A 23303-nucleotide genomic window follows, 5' to 3' on the forward strand; every position below is an offset into this window, starting at 1 on the left:
AGGAAGGGAAGGAGAGAGGGAGAGAAACATCAATGTATGGTTGCCTTTCATGCATCCCCTGCTGGGAACTGGCCTGCAGGGAACCGGCCTGCAACACTGGTATGTGCCCTGACTGGGAATCGAACCGCGATTGTCTGGTTCACAGGCCCAAGCTCAATCCACTGAGCTACACCAGCCAGGGCTAAAATAATAAATCTTTTTGTTGAATGTTTCCTCTGACATGCCTTGAACTTAGTGTTTTGGAACATGATCGTTTGATACCTGTGTCATAACTAAATTTCGCTATTTATCAATTAATTTATAACTAGTAAGTTGTATTTATTGGTATATTAAGACTTGAAACTTAATGTATGAACAAATAAGTAGTGTATTGTATGTGACCTATTACAAACTAAGTAGCTGTTAAAAAGTTACATGGCTATACTTTTAAATTCTTTATGATTAAATATTATACTCATATCACTCTTTTATATACATATTTCAAATTACTTTTATAGATTTTTAACCAAAAGCACTTCAGCCAAATGACTGTTTGTAGAGACTTGGTTTATAATTTTCTTTGTCCTAAAAAATTTTTATATGTTGTATAACATGGCTGATTTATATTTTATTAAAAATACCATTTATTAAATGCTAGTTTTATAATATCAGAGATCATAGTTAATGAAATACTATCGAATGCATATGAGGTCTGACCAGAAAGTCTGTCCATCACCTTGTAATATGAAAAATAGAGACAGTTATTGAAGAAGATACAAGAAACATTGTACATTGGACAGTGACGCCTTTTCAAAGTAGGCACTTTGGGACCTCACTCAGTTCTCCCAGTTACTATCAGTGGCCTCATCATATTTTCCTGAATCTTACTGATGGTCTGAAATCGCTTCCCTTTCAAAGGTGACTTTAGTTTGGGGAAAAGCCAGAGGTCACAAGGTACCAACTCTGAGCTATAAGGGAGCTTAGTCACCTTGTGATTTGATGTTTCACCAAAAAACTCTGCACAAGACTGGCTGCATGAGCAGTCATATTGTCGTGATGAAGCTGCCAATCACCAGTTGCCCATAGTTGCAGCCTTCGGAATCACCTGAATAGTTTCCACAGAGGAATGTTCAAGCTTCATGCAAAATTCATTGCTCTACTTTCTCAGTCATTTTGAATGCTATGGCTACACAGTATATAAGCTCACTCAGCAGCATCTACTGCCCCCACTGACTAGTACAGTGAAGTTGTCATTGTTCACCTATGTGCATTCCAGTCCACTTTTCTTGGCTGCCAGGTTACATCAATGTCATGCAAACCATTCTTGTTATATTAACAATGGCTGGGACTTTTTCCAGATAGACCTTGTATATTGATCAGAAAAGAATTTGAATCTGTTAAACCCAAAGTATAATATCCTAAAATCTAGCTATGATATATTCACATAAAGTGATTCAAGTATGAGAATTATCTTTATAGGTGTTAAAGTTAGTGAACAAATGGGACAGTTTTCCTGAAAACAAATTCCTTGGACACTATTATATTTTCTAAAGGTGAAACACTATTTATTGTTTTTTCAGTGTCTCTGTGCATCATTTGGCTTGTGCTAGTAGTCCACTGTTTCTATAATATCTAACTTAAGTACTTTATGCTATTAAGGTAAATTATGAAAATCACAGAAAGTATCTTGAATGCTGACATTTTCTCATAATCTTATGAGTTTTTTTCTCTCTTTACCACTAGTGAGATTGTGAGGCATTCCATTCCAAAGATAATAAAGAAACCTTCCTTAATACCTATTCAGCAGATGAATAGGTCAGCAAGGGTGTTGTTTGACAGAGGCAGGCCCTTCTCTAGCAGCAAAGAGCTCTGATGCTCAGTCTCCACCAGGGCAGGAGATTTGTAACCTCCTCTCCCTGGTGTGGATGCATCATTGTTCTGCCATCACATCACTATGCAATAGATGCCTGTTTCAGGAGAATTTTGAAAACTTTTGGGATGTTTCATATTGGAAAAGGATAAAGTTGATCTATGATTTTTCCTTAGCAGCATTTCTGTTGTAAGGGATACTAATACTAATCATCACCACAAACAAACAAACAAACAAACAAATAAAAGAACAGTATATTTTACTCCCTTGTCTAGTAGTCTCCCATCCAAGTACTAACCAGGCCCGACCCTTCTTAACTTCCGAGATCAGACGAGATTGGGCGCGTTCAGGGTGGTATGGCTGTAGACTCTTGTCTAGTAGTAAAAAGTTGTTTTTCTTGTTTTCCTTTTTAAAAGAACAGTGTTTTTCCTACTCTTGTCTTCCCTAAAGCTGGTGTTAAATTCCTTCAGTGTGTCCACTTTACCTTTGTGAATCTATCAGCCCAGCAATAGAAATTTTTATTGAACTCTAGAAAAATGGAACCTTTGCTTAAGGGTGACATGTAAATACTGCTTACAGGATTTTAAAAATGCATAAAGTAGGCTTTCAACTTTTGAATAAATAATACATTGATAACTTCATTTTGTGGACAATATTTTACAGCTGTCTTTCTCAAAGCTTGTTTCTAATAAATGTACCAAATGTATCCCTTTTATTCATATTTTTGAGGAAATATTTTTAACATCAATAAGTTTCATTTGACTTGGCAGATTTTTTGCTGAAAATACACCAAAAAGTTTGTGTGAATGTGTGCTCACACATCCCTGTTTAGGAAAATATGTACTGTCAATATAGTGACTGTAAAGGCAAACACAAACCTTGGAACTTTATGCCTAAAAAGGAGTTTTAACAAAATGAGTTAGGAGATAAATGATTCGGAAAAATCTACATTATGGAAGTGTGCTACATTTTAAAATGTTTCTATTAAAAGGTAATTAAAAGAGCCCTGGCTGGTGTGGCTCAGTGGATTGAGCACTGGCCTGCAAACCAAAGGGTCACTGACTGGTATGATTCCCAGTCAGGACGCAGGCCTGGGTTGCAGGTCAGGTCTCCAGTAGGGGGCATGCTAGAGACAACCACATATAGATGTTTCTGTCCTCTTTCTTTCTGCCTTCCCCCTCTCTAAAAATAAATAAATAAAATATTTTTTAAGAGAAATGTTGGTGCTTAAGAAAATGGTTTCCAATGAAAAATTGTCTTCATTCCTTGTCAGGTCACAACTATTTGGAGTTCTTTGGGGGAGACTGGCCTCACCTGCCTATACATAGACATATTTAAGTAGTTGGTATTGCAGAAAAGTCCTTGTCATTTTTTCTAGATGAGAAATTATGGTCCTCAGTCCTAGGTCACTCACTATAGGACCTAGTTGTTCCCTCACCTTGGGTACTGTGAATGGTGATGGAGAGTTGAATTCTTAGAATAGATAGTAATCATGTTCCTATAACTAAGAACAAGAAAAGTAACTGGGCTTATCTAGATATGCCTTACCTACTCCCCTGGCTTCACATGATATGTGTACACTGATATCTTTTTTATTTTGTATGTCTAGCCCTTATCCTCTAACTCTGGACCCAAATTTTCACCAGAACAATAATACCTAAATGTGCCAAACCAAATTATTCCATAAACATTTTCCTGTTTTTTTTTTCAGATTTTAAATCTAGTCATTATTACTTGTTCTTTACTAAGTGCATACTTTGTGGCATGTACAATTAGGTGCTAGAAAAACAACATGATTTTTAGTTTTTAGTTTAGTTAAATAGTGAAATTATCTCTGAAGCCTCTTTTGTTTTCACTCCATTTAGTTAGTTGGTCAACAAGTCCAATCTGTTTTTCCTCCTAAATACAAATGTCTCATAAACTTAACTCCTTTCTCCCCAACCCCACTGCCACTTCTTAAATCCATACCATCATTGTTTCTTAGACTTAGACTGCATCCTATCTGGTCTGCCTATCAACAAACACTTTTGAATTCATCTTCCATAACATTCATCAGTACATTTTTTTTTAATTTGGTCTCATGTTTTTACTTCTTAAATGAATTACATCCTCTATAAAATCAAGTCTACATTCCATAGCATTTCTTACAATGTATTTCACAGACTGGCCCCATTTTCTACCACTTCCTTCGTTCACTCTATACACCATTCACAATAAGCTGTTTCTTCCCTAAAACTCACCTGTTTTTCTTTTGTGTTGTTTCATGTGCTGTTTCTCTACCACTGTTGAGCTCTCTCTTATGCTTCATGGTTCATCCCCCAAATGTCATTTCTGAATGAATTTACCTTTTGCCTTCCTCTCTTGTAGTCATTTGCCTCTCTATAATAATCACATATTTGCATTTCTACATATCTCTAGCATAGCTCTCACATTGTTATTGCCATTTATTGTATTTTTGCCCAGTACCTTGGACTCTTTGAGGGCAAAGACCTTGTCTTTTAATTTTGTGACTCTGGCACAGTGCCTTGAATATGAGATTCACTCACTCAGTGACTTTCTATTCTGTTAAGCCTGTCATTATGGTCTTTCTGAGCACTAGAGGTTTACAGTCATTTGTATGCTAACAGGTTCCAGAGATGAGAGGTGTCATCTTTAATTTACCTCTGTATAATATATATGTCACTTTTTGTCTTCTATCTGAGCATATTTGTAGATTAACAGTCTACTTCCTGCCTTTTTGGGGGGGGGAACTAGAAATTGAAAAGATGATTTTCCAGAGGTGATGATTTTAAGTTGAATAGCTTTAAGAGTATTTGCCTATCTCTTCCATTGCTGCACTCCTCACCTCTACCTTTAAGTGTAAAAATGTCATTTGAACTTGCTTGTTATATGCCACATACTCATGAACTATTGCATCGCCTGAAATCAGATCAAATGTAGTGCTTGTTGGGTTGACCCTCATACACTGACATGTCACACATTAAGGCTTTTTTAAATTTAAATAACTTAATGTTTCAGATTGTAAAGTTCTTTCAGGACAGGCAGAATAGACTGTTTCAAAAATCAATTGGCATATATACCAACCTATGCAAGTGTAAAAATAATGAGCATGTTGAAAATTAATTACAGTTGTAAATTGATTTTGTTTTTTGGCAGAGTGAACATAGTTTATTAGCCTGGGAATAGGTTCACACTGTTTTAACATCAAGCACTTACTTCCAGCTGAAGCTTGTTAGTGACTGCCTCTCAGATTAAGGGGAAAAAAATCCTCACTGTGGTACATGAACTCCTATTGTTAAGACTAATCAACTCATCCCCTACACAGATGATAACAAAGAACATAACAGTACACAGAATAAAGATTAATTAAGTAAATATTGCACAACCTCATTTAAGGTGTATATTAAAAAATATCCTGTGTATAAGGAAGTTTTCATTTTTTTCTTTTTATTTGTGAATGCATCAGTCATACCATAGGAGCTGATCAGAGGGAAATACTTTGGCTTTGAATTAGGTTGATTTTTAAAGCTAAAGTAAAGTAAAATATTTTATAATTAGTGCCAGTATGCTGCTAATAATCAACAGTGTGGTGATTGGGGGAAAGAGGGTATAAGGGGACTAAATGGTAATGGGAAAAAAATACAATAACAATTTTTTTTTAAAATTAGGGAAATACCATTCTCTCCAATAGCAAGATGCTTAAAATTTCAGGGAGTTTTGTTTACTTTTAAACCAAGAACTCTAAACCAGAATTTATATTTTGAGGAAAACTGTCAATGGAAACATGACTAAAACTTAGAGGTAAAGTCACTGACTTTTGGTACAGCTTAAAAAAAAACTTTGTTTGGTACTTCCTAGCACAAATTCTAAATCCTCACTTTGAAAAAGAAAATCTATTCCCTAGGCCACTTTCTTATTTACTTGAATTTTATTAATTTGAATTTGAACTTGATACAAGAGACAAAAAAGCAGCTGTGGAAAACAGTATATAAATCTTCAAATCTGAAAATTATGGGCAAAAGATTATATCTTCATAGGTAACAGAAATCAAGAAAGGCAGTGATAATTTCCCCATAAGTTTATAAATTTATTTAAGTAATTAAAATAATTAAAATTATTCCAGTATTTCAGGAAAGATCTTTTTATTACCTTTGCTTTTTTAAATGTTGATATTTTACTAACCTAATTTATTTAATTATTAGTATACTTTGTGTGATTTATAGTCACAGATTTTCTTATAAATGATCTTTAATCCACAAATATATAAGAAATTTTGCATTGGGAGAAAATTTTCAGTGTTGTCTAATAATTTTAGATTTTAAGAAATTGTGCTTTCATTCCCCTCCTTGAATTACTTATCTCTTAAAAGTGAAACCTTAAAAACAGTAATTTTGCGTCTAATATAGTATGCAGTCTGATTTATGAAAAGCTAAGTCTTAGGTGAATACATTTCACATTAGTATTTTATTTTATTTTGTGTGTGTGCAACTTGTTTTTTCTTTTCTTTTTACTTTTTAAAATTGTTATTTAAATACAGTGATCTCCATTTCCCTCCACCACTCCCCCACACCCCAGCCATCCCCACTTCCTGCCTTCAATCCTGCCCCTCTTAGGTAAAAGCCTTTCCCCTTTTCCCCCCATTATCTTCTCCCACCTCCTCTCTGGTTATTGTCAGTTTGTTCTTAATTTCAATGTCTCTGGCTATATTTTGCTCGCTAGTATGTTTGTTTTGTTGATTAGGTTCCACTGATGAGTGAGATGGTATGGTATTTGTCTTTCACCGCCTGGCTTATTTCACTTAGCATAATGCTCTCCAGTTCCATCCTTGCTGTCACAAAGGGTAGGAGCTCCTTCTTTCTCTCTGCTGCATAGTATTCTATCATGTAAATGTACCATAGTTTTTTGATCCACTCATTCACTAATGGGCACTTAGGTTTCTTCTAGCACTTGGCTATTGTAAATTGTGCTGCTATGAACATTGGGATGCTTTTGGATCCCAATGGATCCCAAGGTTCTTTTGGACTTGTGTTTCAAAGTTCTTAGGGTATAATCCCAGCAGTGGAATTGCCGGGTCAAAAGGCAGTTTCATTTTTATTGTTCTGAAGAAATTCCATACTGTTTTCCACAGTGGCTATACCAGTCTGCATTCCCACCAACAGTGCACTAGGGTTCCCTTTTCTCTGTATCTTCTCCAACACATTTTTTGTTGATTTGTTTATGATGGCCATTCTGACTGGTGTGAAGTGGTATCTCATTGTTGTTTTAACTTGTATATAACTGATGGCTAGTGATGCTGAGCATCTTTTCATTTGTCTCTGGGCCCTCTGTATGTGTTCCTTGAACAGTCACATTAGTATTTTACTTTGGTGACATCAGATACCTCACATCTGATCATTTTGTTCACAGGATCCACCCTGGGCACAATATTTGCCTATATTGAGATATTTTCTTACCCTTTTCCTACACTTTCATTTAAGTTTTTTTTTTCTACACTGTCTATGCTGCTGCCATTTACCTCCCACATATTCTTAGTATAACCCCTTTCAGTGTAGAATGCTTTCACAGCTGTCATTTTACTCACTTATTTTGTAAAACTTCCCTTTGTCTCTCCTAACAAAGTTACCTCTTGCCTGGGTTCTGCAGCTCCCTGTTTGGGGTGGTATGAGGAATATGGGCTTTGAATTCAGATGGTATTCAAATCCAGAGCTGCTGTTACCTCAGTGACCCTGAACATTTACTAACCTTTCTTGTTTCCCCATCTGGAAAAAATAGGTTTATTTTTAGTACCTAACTCTTGGCAGGGTTGTTATGAAGAAATTACAGGTAACACTTGAACAATGCAGGGGTTTGGGGTGTGGATTTTACTTCTTCCCACCCTCCAAACACGTGTAAGTTGATTTCCCGAAACTTAGTTACTAGCCTGCTGTTAACTGGATATCTTACTGCTACCATAAACAGTTGATTAATGCATATTTTTTGTTATATGTATTATATATACTGTATGATTATAATAAAGTAAGCTAGAGAAAAGAAATTCATGGAGAAAAATACATTTATGGTACTGTAAACATTTAGTGAAAACAATTTGCATATAAATGTGCCTGCTCAGTTCAAACCCATGTTCTAAGATCATCTGTAACATACCTTAGACACAATGTCTGTCTGTAATCTATAGATGGAGATCTATCAATGTCTGTAGCAGCTTGCTCTGAGTGCCTGGATAAATTCTAATCCCTACACGGCTAATTACCCATGATCCTGATATTAACTAGTTCTCATTGCTTTTTGTACCCCCTCTCTCAACTTTTGTCCATATCCTCTGCTAGATCCTGAGGGAAGGCGTGGATACAAGACTACATATGTATTTGAAGGGCAGTAGAAGAAAAAAGCACTGATTGCAGTCTTGGCAGACCACCTTTAATATTCATCAACACCCAAAATGAGGCATTACATCTTTTAATATGTTAAACATTCTTAAGATTCAGTGCTTAATTTAAAATTTGTTGTTATCTTCTAGCATGGGAAATGTGCTATATTTTTTTTAATTGGGGCTTTTGGGTTAAATAATTTTGAAGCATCTGTTTAAGTGCCTCAACCTATTTGTTTGGGGCAACCAAATAGGGACTGATAATGTCATATATCCTTTTATGATGTGCGTTTTTTCATCCGTAAAACGAGTCATTGATTTTCAGCTAGTCCTGATAGGCTAGCTCTGAATTTTATTTGGTAATAATTTTTACATTGGAACATTTTAGTTTTTAATAAATTTGAAGTGCAGTTGATTTTTATAGCTCACAAAAAATCTGCTATTTTAAAAGAAAAAAGGAAAAGAAACAGTAGAATTTGGGAAAATGTAGTAACAGTCAGGTTTAAATTTATGTAATAGTTTTACAATAATCCTATCCTGTAGAGATAAGTTGTACAAGCCACATGTTTGTAGCAGCCTTTGTGGGCTCACAACATGAAACCGGCAGTTACAAACCCCTCTTGCAGCTGAACCACAAGTCATAAGTAATCATTTGACTTTTCAAGAAGAAAATCCGTAAAAATCTATAAACTTTTGAAACCCATGTTGCCTCACCCCAGTAATATATCAATATGAACTAATGAGCATTCTCCAATTTGCCCATGTTGAGAAATATTTTATCAGGTAGTTTCTTTAAAATCCCTGTAAATTAGGGTCAAAAATGTTTTATTTATACAAGTAGATTATTATAACTTCATAGGTACTTAAACATTTTGAGTAAAATTTATTCTGGCACATTATAAAGTCTTTCTAAAAGCCCTCTTTGTTTTGTGTATTTTATCAGTTTGTTTATATTTTTATTGAGGTAATAATTAACATTGTTTAACATTGAGGTATAATTGACATAACAAGTGTATAAATAATGACTCCATATTTGTATATATTGTGAAATGATCATTACAATAAGTCTAGTTAACATGCATCACCATATAAGTTAAATTTTTTTTCTTGTGTATTTTTTAATTAAACAGTTTTGGAAGTAATTGTAAATTCACATGCAGTTGTAAGAAATAATATGGGCTCTCTCTTCCCATGTTCTCTTCCCAGTTCCCCTAGTGGTAACATCTTACAAAACTAAATATCACAACCAAAAAATTGGCATCAATGCAGTCCACCGATCTTACTCAAATTTCCCACTTTTACATGTATTTACTTTTGCATATGTGTGTGCATATTTGGTTACGTGAAATTTTACTCCATGTAAAATTGTGTATCTGCCACCCTGGTCAAGGTACAGGCCAGGGCCATCCCTCTCAAGGACCCTCCTCTGACAACCACCCCTTCCTCCTGCCCTTGCCCTCAATCCCTGGTGGCTATTAACCACCACCTCTAAAATTTTTGTCACTTCAAGAATTTATATAAACAGAATTATATAGTGAGTAAATTGTGAGGTTGTTTTTTTCCTCAGTATAATTAAATCTTTTGATATTCATCTAAATTATTGTGTCTATTGATATTTTATTTTTTATTGCAGAGTAAATATTCTATGATATGAATGTACCACAGTTTGCTTAACCATTCACCCATCAAAGGACATCTGGGTTCTTTCCAGTTTTCTGGCTATTGCAAATAAAGTTACTGTGAGCACTCATGTACAGGTTTTTGTGTGAACATGCACTTCTTTGGGATAAATGCCCAAGGGTGCAATTGCTGGGCAATATGGTAATTGCATATTTAGTTTTATAAGTGGTATCAATGTTTCTCCTCTCTCAGTGAAGTATGGTACCCTCACTTCCATTTAGATTTCTTTACATCCCTACTTTTTAAGAGTATCAGGTAGTGGTTTACTTTTTAATCAAATATGATGTAGAAAACTTAGGAGATAGTCTATTTGATTTATCCATATTTCTACTCTTCTACCAAGCTGTCTTTCTTCTTAATGCTTAAGGTTCTTTGTTTTATCATTTCCTTTTTGTTTGAAGAACTTTCTTTATGTAGGTCTGCTAGTAACAGATTCTTTAGTTTTTTTTCTCATTTGATGACTTTTTTCCCTCTACTTTATTCAAGATGGATAGTCTTTTGAGATCCAGAATTCACAATTTTCATTTCTTCCTGTCAGGATTCCTGTTAAGTCCAGGGGAAGAATGAACTTACCTGCAGAGCTTTCTCTTCTAAATTGGGGATTGAAGAATACTGGACTTTGGTCACCTTGTGCTGTTAAATGGAGAGTTGCAAGATTCCTTACCTCTACATTTTTCCTCCAGTCTTAGGTCCCTATGCAGTCTACCTTCCTTTTTCTACTTTGCAGAGCCCTTCTTTGGTTGTCTCTTAACATCAGTTCTAGGGTTTATAGTTGTGCTTAGCAGGGAAGAATCTGTGCCATCTTGTCTGGAGAAAAAGTCGTCTTGTATTTTTCTTCTCTTTCTAACCCTTCAGTTTAGGTCCTTTAGTTTAGTTATTCATTTGGTTTAGTTTAGTATTTAGGTTTAGTATTTGTGAAATATGTTCCAGGGTAATTCAAAGTTTAATTGCATGAGAAGTCTTTTATGACTAGGTGCTAAAAAACATTTCAGCATATTTAATTATGTTTTACCATGATTTTTTATTGATTTTTATCTATTTATTTTTAGAGAGAGGAGAAGGGAAGGAGAAAAAGGGAGAGAAACATCAATGTGTGGTAGCCTCCTGTGTCCCCCCGCTGGGGACCTGGCCTACAACCCAGGCATGTGCCCTGACTGGGAAACAGACCAGCAACCCCTTGGTTCACAGCCCGGTGCTCAATCCACTGAGTCACACCAGCCAGGGCTGTTTTACTGTTAGAGAGCTTTTCTCCAACAAAGATTGTCATTCTAAAGCATTGATTTTACTGGCTATAAAATATTTTAAATTATTCTTTACTGGGACTAGAACTTTACTGTAAATCACTCTCTGCATTTGGGGCCCTAATAACAGGAATGGCTACTACAGCAGTTGGGAAAGACTCTGGTCCCACCTCCACATTCTGCATTCACATGCATACATACAAAACCGAGACGCCACTAAGAATCTGGTCCCAAGTACCTTCACTAACTAAAGACTTCTACCGTGTGCCTATGGACCCTATCAAGCTGTTTAGGTATTAGTGACAGTGTGGAGATATGACTTCATCACATTGTCATGAACATTTAAATTTGGACAAGGAAATAAATCAATATTTTTTGTGATCTATTTATCTTTGAATGCACAGTACCTAGAGCAAGTCCTCAAGAGTTTCAAGAATATGCAATTGTAAAAAAGTTAAATAATTTTAGGAATTGGATAATGGAGAGGAAGGTGAATATTTTTGTACTTATGTATATATAGAAATAATTTCCCCAAGGTTGTGTATATTTTTTTCAGAACTTTTTATATAAGTATAAATTAGTATGTTTGAGTTTCAAAATGTTGGCCCCATAAGTTAGTCTTTGGGGCCAACAGCAATATTTTAATAAACTGGCAAAGTACTTTTACATTGTTAATACATTTGTACAGTGCTTCATGTAATGTTTTCCTCAACTCTGTATTTGCATGTTGTTTTTGTTCATACAAGACCAAGGAATAACAAATCTCTGAAATTGACATTTTTTTAATGTGAAAAATCACACTGTAATTTAATTGCTTCATTTTGGTTAAAATTTTTTGTGTATTAGCTTTTGCTGAATCAGACCCTTCCCCCACAAAACTTAGCAATTATCTTAGTATTTTGGAAATTCCTTTTGACCTCTACATCTTGAAGTGATACTATATTCTTTGCACAATTTACATGATTAATTTATCCATGGAATTCTGGTAGAATTGAGTGACTTCGAGGGACTGTCTAGTTCAACTTACTGTCTTTGGAAATTTGTTGTTACTAATATGGTGAAAGTAATAAAACTAGATGATACCTGAAAATATTCTTGAAATTTTAACTTAATTAAGGGCAGATTTTGTGTTTTTGAAAAAACATGGAAGAATAATTTAGTACATTATTTGAGTTAAATAATTGATTAAATATACAAGGGTATTTGAATACAGAAAAGTAGAAATCATAAGAATAATATTTGGAAATGCCACCGGCAAGATAAAAGGTAATCATTGGTTTCTTTTATATTAATAGAGAAAGAACTACTAAAGAAATCTGCCTTTAATAGTAAAGGGAGATTAATGTGTGTGTGTTTCAAATGACTATTATTAACCTACTTTAGCACATGAATCCCTTATAGAAAAATAGGAAGGATTGAAGTTAATGAATATATTTGTTATAGGAGAGATTGTATTAATGCTTTTCTCTGTCTTCCATTTGTTAAAATTTCAGGCCTGCTTTCATCATGGTTCCTACCTGTTTCTAAACTGGGAGTGATACAAGTTTGTCTTGACTTTTCAGCAGTGCTTACTCTCCCCCAAAGACTCCCGTATTCCTTGGCTTCCCATCCGTTTCTGTCTCATCACTTCATAGGATCTCATCCCTCCAAAGATCTCAGACAACTCATTGTACAACATATGAGCTCAAGGCTTGTATTTTATCATTATTAAGTGAACCTTTCTTTAGATCTCTTTTAAAATCAGTTTTATCTGTGTTAATACACCTTCATTTTCCTTTTTGTTAGCATTTGATGGATCTTATTCTGTCCTTTGACTTTTCCTGTATTCTGTTCTAGATGTATCTGTCTCAGCATTATATTGTTGGATTTATTTTTTCAATCAGTTGATCTTTGTCATTTACTTATAGCATTTAGTTGGTTTACCTACAATTACTGTTGTAAATTTGTTTATAGCTATTACCTTGTTTTATATTTCATATTTAAATTTTTTTTATTTTACTGATTATGGCTGTTATAATTGTCCCAATTTTTCACCAAGTACTCCCCACCACTCAGCATTCCCTACTCCCTCAGGTAATCCCCACACACTTGTTCGTGACCATGGGTCATACATATAGTTTCTTTGGCTACTGCATTTTCTACACTGTACTTTATATCCCCATGACTATTCTACAACTACCTGTTTGTACTTACTAATCCTCTCACCTCTTCACCCATTCCCCTATACACCCTTCCATCAAATGCTGTCTATATCCATAATTCTGTCTCTGTTATTGTTCTTTGCTTAGTTTGTTTTTTAGATTTAATTGTTAGGTATATATTTACTGCCATCTTATTGTTCATAGTTTTGATCTTCTTTTTCTTAAATAAGTCCCTTTAAGATTTCATATAATAATGGTTTGGTGATGATGAACTCCCTTAGTTTTTCTTTGTCTGGGAAACTATCTGCCCTTGAATTCTAAATGATATCTTCACTGGGTGGAGCAGTCATGGCTGTAGGTCTTTGCTTTTCATGACTTTAAATGTTTCTGCAAGTCCCTTCTAGCCTGCAAAGTTTCTTTTAAGAAATCAGCTGACAGTGTTTTTTTAAATATATTTTATTCACTATGCTATTGCAGTTATCTTAATTTTTCTCCCTTTGCCCCCCTCCAGTCTGTACTCCCTTTCCCTTCAGCATTCCCCCAACCTTACTTCATGTCCATAGGTCATACATACAAGTTCTTTGGCTTCTTCATTTCTTACACTATTCTTTAACCTCCCCCTGTCTATTTTGTACATACCAATTATGCTTCTTATCCCCTGTACCTTTTCCCCCATTCTCCTTCTGCTCCCTCTCCTCTGATAACCCTCCATGTGATCTCCATTTCTGTGATTCTGTCCCTGTTCTAATTATTAACTTAGTTTCTTTTGTTTTGGGGGTTTTTTTTAGGTTCAGTTGTTGATGTGTGAATTTGTCGTTATTTAACTCTTTCTAGTTATGATCTTTTTTTATAGATAAGTCCCTTTAACATTTCATATAGTAAGGGCTTTGTGATGATGAACTCCTTTAACTTTACCCAGTCTGCCAGTTGCCACCTCACTTGCCCATTGTACCACCCACTGCCTCACCCTACTACTTCTCTGCCCCAGCTGTCCATCTCTGCCCCTCTTACTAGTCTGGATGAATGTTTCTTCAACTCCTCGGTTTTCAGACTTCCATACAGTTCAGTTTTCAGGCAGTTCTGGTTGTTTTTTGTCTTTAAACTTGTTGTTATCCTTCTTTCTGTTGTGTGAGGAAGCGAATATCTACCTATGCCCTTACCTTGGCTGGAAGCTCCTCAGCTGACAGTCTTAGGGGAATTCTCCTGTAGATAAATATCTGCTTTTCTCTTGCTGCTTTTAAGATTTTCTCTTTACCTTTTATATATAAAGGAGAACTTCTTTTAAATATAGTGTGTCCTGGAGTGGGCCTCTGCATCCATCTTATTTGGTATTCTCTGCTTCCTGGACTTGTGTTTCTCTTTCCTTCACCAAGTTAGGGGAATTGTCTTTCTTTCTCTTTTTAAATTTAATTTTATTGATTATGCCATTACACTTGTTCTGTTCCCCCGTTCATTCCCCTGCCCCCCTCCCCCACCATTCCCTCCCTTTAGTTTATGACCACGTGTCTCAAGTTCTTTAGATTCTATATTTTTCATACTATTCTTGCCCCCCCCATCTATTTTCTATCTACTGTCTATGCTACTTATTTTCTGTACCTTCTCCCCCCTTCTCCTCCTCCCACTTCCCTGTTGCTAACCCTCCTTGAGATCTTCATTTCTATGTTTCCACTCCTGATCTAGCTGTCCTTTTAGTTTGCTTTTGTTTTAGATGTGGTTGTTAATAACTGTTAGTTTGCTGTTCTTTCACTGTTCATGTTTTTTATCTTCTTTTTCTTAGATAAGTCCCTTTAACATTTCATATAATAAGGGCTTGGTGATGATGAACTCCTTGAATTTGATCTTATCTGAGAAGCACTTTATCAGCCCTTCCATTCTAAATGGAAGCTTTGCTGGATAGAGCAGTCTTGGAAGTAGGTGTTTGGATTTCATGACTTGGAATACTTCTTTCCAGCCCCTTCTTTTCTGTAAGGTCTCTTTTGAGAAATCCGCTGACAGTCTGATGGGAACTCCTTTGTAGGTGACTGTCCCCTTATCTCTTGCTGCTTCTAGGATTCTCTCCTTCATTTTAATCTTGGATAATGTAATGATGATGTGCCTTGGTGTGTTCCTTCTTGGGTCCAACTTCTTTGGTACTCTCTGAGCTTCCTGGATTTCCTGGAAGGCTGTTACCTTTGCCAGATTGGGGAAGTTCTCCTTTATTATTTGTTCAAATAAGCTTTCCACTTGTGGCTGTTCCTCTTCCCCTTCTGGTACCCCTACAATTCAGATGTTGGAGCATTTAAAGATGTCCTGGAGGTTCCTAAGCCTCTCCTCATTTTTTTTGAATTCTTATTTCTTCAGCCTTTTCTGTTTGGTCATTTTTTCTTCCTTCTGGTCCAGTCCCTTGATTTGAGTCCCAGTTTCCTTTCCATCACCATTGGTTTCCTGCGCCTTTCCCTTCATTTCAATTAGTTTAGCCTTCATATGTTCCTCTAATTTGTGGCTAAAATCAAGCAGTTCTGTGAGCATCCTGATCACCAGTGTTTTTGAACTGTGCATCTGAAAGTTTGGCTATTTCTTCATGGCTTAGAGTTATGGACTCTGGGACTTTGAGTTTTTCTTGAGCCATGTTTGGTCTGTTCGAGCCCACGTACGAGGAGTGGAGCCTTAGGTGTTCACCAGGGTGGGGCCACCCAGGTTGCTGGGTTGTGACGCTGTATGTGGGGGTGGGGTCAGAGTGGAGCAATGGGGTCCCCTGTGCTGATTCCTGCTGCTGGGGCCTGTGTGGTCTGTCTCAATGCTTGCTCCTTCGCTGGTTTATCTGTGCATGAATGTGTGACCCTGGTCAGCCTGCTGCCCCGCACCCTCACTGGGTCCGCCCGTCGCAACCCCACACTTGGGGATTCGCCAACCGCATGCCTGGGTCGGTCTGACCGAGTTTTCCTGCACAACCGTGCTCCGCCAGCCGCTGGCTCCATCCCTCTTAGTGTTCTGGCTGAAGGGCTCGTTGTTGTTGGACTTTGGTATAGTTCAATGTTCTGTGTTTTGGTTGCGCCTTTTGTTACTAAAACTTTTGTCTTTAAACTTAGTTGTGCGAGAAGGCAGTGTTTCCACCTAGGCCTCCATCTTGGCGGAAGTCCTCTCTTTTTTTTTAAATAGATTTCCAATTCTTGCTCTTTCTCTTATCTTTCTGGAACACCTATGAAGCGAATGTTGGATTACTTAAAGTTGTCTTACAGACTGCTTACACTATCCTCATTTCTTTGGATTCTCTTTTCTTCTTCTTGTTCTGATTGGTTGTTTTTTGCTTCTTTATGTTCCAAATCATTGATTTGATTCTCAGCTTCACCCACTCTACTGCTGTTTCCCTGTAAATTGTTCTTTATTTCAATTAGTGTATCCTTCATTTCTGACTGGATCTTTTTTATGCTCTTGAGGTCCTCACTAAGTTCCTTGAACATCCTTATAATCCTTATAAGTGTTTTGAACTTTTCATCTGATCTATTGCTTATGTCTATTTTATTTAGCTCTTTTCCTAGAGTTTTGATCTGTTCTTTTCTTTGGGCCATGTTTCTTTGTCTCCTTATTTTGGCAGCCTCCCTGTGTTTGCTTCTATGTATTAGGTAGAGCTGCCATGACTCACTGTCTTGTTAGTGTGGCCTAATGTAATAGGTGTCCTGTGGGGTCCAGTGGCACAGACTCCCCTATCACTCAGCTGAGTACACCCTCCTCTTGTAGTTGAGCCTTAATTGCTATTGGCAGGTCAATGGGAAGGAATTTACCCAGGCTGGTCAGCTTCAAGGACAGGTCATGACCACTGACCACCAACCACTGCCCTCTGTGGAATATTAGCTGTGCAGTGGCAAGGTGGTGGTGCTCCGATGTCATCTGTAGCTGTCCACTGGGTCCATAGCCTCTGGGGTTTTCCAGGTTGTGCAGGCCAAAGTCAGCCTTCATCCGTTTTCTGCCCCAGGTCACTTTGCCTCAGGTACACAGCAATCTGAAATGGCTGCTTGTGCTGGGACTCAGGCCACTTAACTAGAGGTAGGGGGTTTGGGAGCTCACCAAGGCCGGTTCTTGCTTGTTAGAGAAGATTTAGGAAATTGTGAATCATGAGCCAAGACCAGCCATTCATATGGGAAAGTCACTGTTAACAGCTTGAGTGGGCCCATAAGTTGGGTAAGATGGTGCCTCCAGGTATCTCCTAGGTGGGGCTAACAGTGTTAATGTGGTTGATGGAGTCTCAGATATGGCACCCACCTGCTGACTCTGTGGTTCTTTGTGGAGAGGGTTCAGAAAAGGGCAAATGGCCTCCGCTTACCTTTCTGTCTGGAGAAAGCTGTCCCCCGGCTCTCACCTGGATGCCAGACACTTCATTTCCTCCCTGTATGCTGATAGTGTCTTTCAAGCTGCTACCCCTGTGTCAGAGTTCTGATGGAGTGAGTGACTAAGTCCTCATATGGATTCTTTAAGAGGAACTGCCTGGAAGTCCAGGAACTTTCCTCCACAGACTCAATCCCCACTGGTTTTTACAGCCAGAAGTTATGGGGACTTATATTCCTGGCACTGGAACCCTGGGCTTGGAAGGCCCTGGTGTGAGACTGGGACTTACTGCTTCTGTGATATCCCTCCCAAATTTTTGTCCACCATGCATGCATGTGGTTTCCACCATTCCACATCTCCGCCCCCCTTACCAGTCTGATAAATGTGGTTTCTTTAATTTAGTACTTGTCAGACTTCTACTCAGCTCAATTTCTGATGATTCTGAGTGATGGTTGTTCCACGGTTTTATTGCAATTTTGATGTAGTTGTGTAAGGAGGCAAGCCTTGTTTATTGACCTATGCCATCATCTTGACTGGAAGTCTTAAATTTCATATTTGTCCAACCTGTTTTTGTTTCTTTTTTTAAATTATTTTTATAATTCAGTTTTTCACCCTCTACTAATTTAGAAGCACACACTCTTGTTTTATTCTCTTAGTTGTTACTTAAAAATTATAATGTAAGTACTTATTCATACTTAAATTACTGAAGTTGAAATTTAATGAGTACTTTTAATTTTCTCTCAGATGCCACAGGACCTTAGCACATTTAAACTTTATTTTCTCCAGTATCTTATCTTTAAACTCATAATACTTTATTGTTATAATCTATACAGGCAAATTCATTTGGATATATCATCATATTTATCAGTTTCTTTATTCTTCATTTCTTACATTTCTTCAAACCTTCTAACTAGGATCACATTCACCTGAAGGTGCAGTTTAGGTATTTCCTGGAGTGCGATAGCAAACCTTTGGTTGTTTTTAGTTTGGATTAATCTTCTGGTGTTTCCTGACTACCTAATCAGAGAACAATTTTTAAAGCAAGAGTAAGCCCAGGTCTGAAGAATGTATTACTTTTTGTTCATGTAACCAGCTGCTATCCAACTTTGAAAAAGTCCCACATTTACAATTTTAACTGCTTGATTTTCAAGGGAGTGCAGATTTGATATTCTGAGGTATTTAGATAGGAACTCCATAAAATCCTTATGTAGAGAGAAGGAATGTGCTTTATTTGTAGTTTTTAAAGGGTAGCAGTAATGTATGAGTCATTAATGAAACAAAGCTGTCTCTTGTGAAATCCTTAAAGACTGTTAGTTTGATTAACTAGGACTTGAGGCATATCTACAAATTTGTATATACATTTTTCAAAGTAGTGACATTCTTTGCAGATATTCTGTGAATTTAGTTATATGTCTTTATCAAAGGAGCTATAAAATGTTTTAGAAAAAGGACATCATGTAATCTCATTGCAACATTTTCTCATAAAAATGCTTTCTTATGTTTAGATTACCTCTCTAGTGACCCTGCAGCTGTTGACCCTGGTTGGCCATGACGACCAGCTTGATGGACCAAAATACAAATGCACAGTGTCTCTTGACTTCATCAGAGCTATTGCTAGGTAAGCATAGAATGGTGATGACCATAAACTGTCTTTAATTGTGTAAATTATATACTAAATATAAAAATTAATGTTCTTCCAAATGCAATTAGTCATTTAGACAAGAAAAGATCACTGAAGTGCCAAGAATGAATAAATTTCACTGTAGAATGAATTGTCTCATCAAATTTATAAATGACATAAAATTGGGAGAATTAGCTAATGTGTTAGGTGGCAAAAATCTAGATTCTGAAGGACCTTAACAGAATGGAATAATGGTCCCATAGTAGCAAGGTAGGATTTAACAGACAGTTTGCTACAAAAAATTCATATGTACTCAGGGTAGGGGAGGTTTGGCTGAAGTTCTGAGTATTTAAGCTGGCTATAAGGTTTTAAAAATGATAGTGTCTCATTTAAGTGATGTAGTAGGTCTGTCTGCTATGTGTTGCCCTAGGCAGGTCAAATCTGATGTGCTGTGCTGTGCTGTGCCTGGAGTTTTAAGAGGGGCATTGACAAATAGGTACATGCTGAGGAGGCACGAGGACAGTGTTGGAATGGGGAACCACGTCACATCTCTAACTGAGGGATGGTGGGGTGTGAGGAAAAAGCCTTAGGAAGGATGTGGTAACTGTGTCAAGTATTTCAGGATTGTAATGTGCAAAATGGATGAAACTGATTCTGAGTAATTGTAGAGCATTACAAGTTCTAGGAAAGAACTGTGGCAAAATGAGAACTGTCTAAAAATGTAATGAGTTTCCTCAGAAAGAAGTATATTTACTGTTGTGGAAAATGTTCTAGCCATTTGCATGAATAAATAAGTTCATCTCATGGTGGCAGCTGGATAACGACCTGTTAGGATTTGTGGTAGAAGAGGTGATATGTGTGTAGATTGGTGTGTGGAATAAGACAATCCATAAGACAGTGCTTCCCAGCCTTATTGAATATGAAGATTTTATTTTAATATCCTTTTAAAATTAATCATGAAGGTATTTATATTTATATAAAATTAAAATTAATAACATTAAAATTAATAAAATGTAGGCATGACACATTTTTTTATCCAGACTTAAGACAGAGTTTGACATTTTGGATTTGCAATCTTCAGTTTGAAGTTCTGAAGTGTACAGGTTGGCAGCTATACCTTGAAAGCCTCTTGTGAATCAAAAATGATAAGATGATGCAAGTATTTAAAATATTTTGATGCGTAAACTCTAAAAACATAAAATGGAGATTTTGAAATCTGTTATTATGATAAAACTGAGCAAATTTTTACACAGAAGAAATTGAACAAAACATTTTTTTAATGTATCCAATGTAACTATAAGGCCATAACTTTCTTTTTCCAAACGACAGTATTAATAACTCTGTATCTAAGAGACTCTATCAAAGGCATAAATTTTTAATGAAATACCTTCATTTCAGGGCTTTTGTCATTGCTCTGAATGTGCCGGGCCATGCCCCAATGTAATCATGAATAGGAGGTTTGTCAAATGCCAATATAGTGAATGTACAGTGGACCTAACTGAATTGGGCATTACTTAATCCGTAGCATCAGTGATATTAGACACATCCAGAGGAGTGCACTTCTTTACTTTGAATGCAGTTCAAAAGGGAGCAGGAATTGTAAACCTGGAATTTTGCCATAGAACTTGGCAGCTCTGTAATCTGCTTTGTTACCTTTGTTTTTTGACTCTTCTCAGTTTCCATGGACAGTGTCCAAAGAGTAAACCTTCCTTGTCCCATATTGCCCCCTTCCACTTTTTTTGCTGATTTAACTTTACATTCTTCCCCTTTCTCCCATATTCTTCTGTCTTTTCCTAATATTCTGCCTTAATGAAAACCTGATTCTTATCTGGGGGTATTAGTTCTCCCTGGAGTTCTCTGTAGTGGTAGCCACTTATTTCTCAAACCCCAGTCAGGGTTGCAGCACTTTGAGTGCCATCCTGTTTTCTTGTTGCTGCTTACAGAGTGTTACGCTAAATTTTTGTAAAAATTAAGGGTTTTTTGAGACTCATGCAATTGGCTCTATATCCCTATTCTCCTGTGATTATCTTCCGTCAACCTTGTAGCCATTCTACTTCACGTATTGAAGACTGGAGCATGTGGTTCACAGACTTCAACCTAGATTCTTGACTCTTCAAACTACAAATCCTAACATCTGTATTCACTCTGTTCAGTATTCGCTCTCTTTCACAGAACAAATTAAAACCAGCAGTTGAGTATTCCTTCAGTTGCCACCTGCATTGGTATCCATCTCTTCTTTACTGTTTCACTAGGGACAGAGCCTCTTTCTATCTAAGGTGGATTCTTCCACCTCTGCTTTGAGTTCCATTTTCTCCAATGGAACAATTTTTATTCCTCAGGCTATTTGTCCACCCTGTGGCAAGTTGACTGCTCTCTCTTTCTTAAAACTCTCTTCTTTTAAAGCCCATGGTTCCAATCTCTTGTTTTCCTCTTTATTCTTTGGCTGTTTTTTCTAAGGCACATTTGCTAGCTAATCTTCTCTACCTAACCTTTAAGTGTAGCTGGTCCTTGAGGCTTGGCTGTTTTTTCCTAGTTTTAGTTATACCCATGACTTCAATGCCTATATATTAATATCCCCCTCATCGTAAAGGCAAGATTTTTCTTCTGTATTTCTTACCCTTATTGGGTGTTTCTCATCTACATCAATATACTTTCAAAACCGAACTCAGGAATTCTAACCTCTACTTCTGCCTGCCAACAAAAATGGAATGATCCAACTTTCCTTCAATGTTTATTTTAGCAGTTAGTTAGCATTGTATTCTGCCATGTTGCACAGGATTCTTAACATTGCTCTTGCTCACACTTCTACCATCCAAGCATTAGTCCTGTTGATCCTACAGTTCCCACCTATAGATCACAAAATCATTCACTTTTGTCATTTTACTGTTATCCCGATAGACCAAGCCACCATCATCTCTTCTCTAATAGCCTCTTCATTGGTCTTTTATCTACTTTTATCGTCCCCTTGTAATTTGTCATCCACACTATACCCAAAATGATCATGTAAAAATTTAATATCACCCTCCTACTTAAGTCTCAAATAGTTTTTCCTAACTCCAAATTGGGATAACAACAGAATCTTTGAAATAGCTGACAAGGCCCCAGTAACCTGACCCCTGCCTTTGTGCCCTGCCGCATCTTGCACACACTTCTCTCGTAGGTATTTATACCTCAGCCTGTTTGGCTTTTTCAGTTCTTGATATTCACTGTTGTGATTCCCATCTTTGCATATATGTGGCACTTTCAGCTCCTTGTCTCCTTCATCTACCTTACTGCTCAAGAAGCCTCCAGTATACCCTGACACCTGACAACCATCATATTATCCCCCCAAAACATACATGCACATACAATCTGATACTTATCATACTTGTAATTAATTAACTTAACAATTAGAATTCATCTTTTTTTCTTCATAAGTCCATAAAACTCAAAACAGAGACTGTGTTTGTGTCAATCTCTACTTTACATCAAACCTAGCACAATGTTTTAAACTTAGTATAAATATATAAACTTAGCCAAATATATAAATATCACTTATTATCCTATCATGAGAAAGAGTAAAACCTTAGATGAAAGGGCTTGTCTTTTGGGGCAGCAAGAAGAAGGAAGCTAAAGAGACAAAGTCTCCTTCCAAATCAAGGCCTAGTGAGGAGAGGAGATGCCAAGGATGGTTATCCCAAGGATAGTTCCTGACGGAGAGGTAGGTAGGCCTAGTTCCAGATGCCTGTGGCAGAGAACCAACAATTAGTTGACAGAACACAACCTAAATGTCCAAAATAAGGGAATGGGTTAGTAATTTATTGTAAATTCTTATTAAAAACTACAGTATAGTTATTAAATTCATACTATTGAAGGATAAACACATGAGGTTAAGTGGATAATTATGAGCTTAAACAGGTAAAGGAGTTATTTATAAAGTTGTATATACAAGAAAAACCTAAGAGAAGGAATTAATGGTCAAAATTGTCAATTGCTACCAAGAAATAAAGCAGAGTCCACCCAATTTAATGATAAAACAGGCACTGTATCTCTATCAGGAATACTTTTAGGAATACAGTGGGGTGGAAGTCAGATTATAGTGTGTTTAAATAGTATTTCTAGG

The 23303-nt window shown here is 36.7% G+C and overlaps 1 protein-coding gene across 3 annotated transcripts in view; it reads left to right on the forward strand.

Moving 5' to 3' along the window:
• The window catches only part of ORC5 (origin recognition complex subunit 5), a 99629-nt gene that overhangs the window by 71299 nt on the left and 5027 nt on the right, over window positions 1-23303 (forward strand). For all 3 annotated transcript variants that reach the window (XM_037159326.2, XM_037159328.2, XM_037159327.2), the window contains one exon: window positions 19086-19198. In XM_037159326.2, coding sequence (XP_037015221.2) covers window positions 19086-19198 — 113 coding nt within the window. The remainder of the gene's footprint in view (window positions 1-19085; window positions 19199-23303) is intronic.

This window comes from Artibeus jamaicensis, unplaced genomic scaffold (genome assembly GCF_021234435.1).
Source record: "Artibeus jamaicensis isolate MK-2021 breed Jamaican fruit bat unplaced genomic scaffold, CSHL_Jam_final contig_518, whole genome shotgun sequence".
In the NCBI taxonomy this organism is placed as follows: domain Eukaryota; kingdom Metazoa; phylum Chordata; class Mammalia; order Chiroptera; family Phyllostomidae; genus Artibeus; species Artibeus jamaicensis.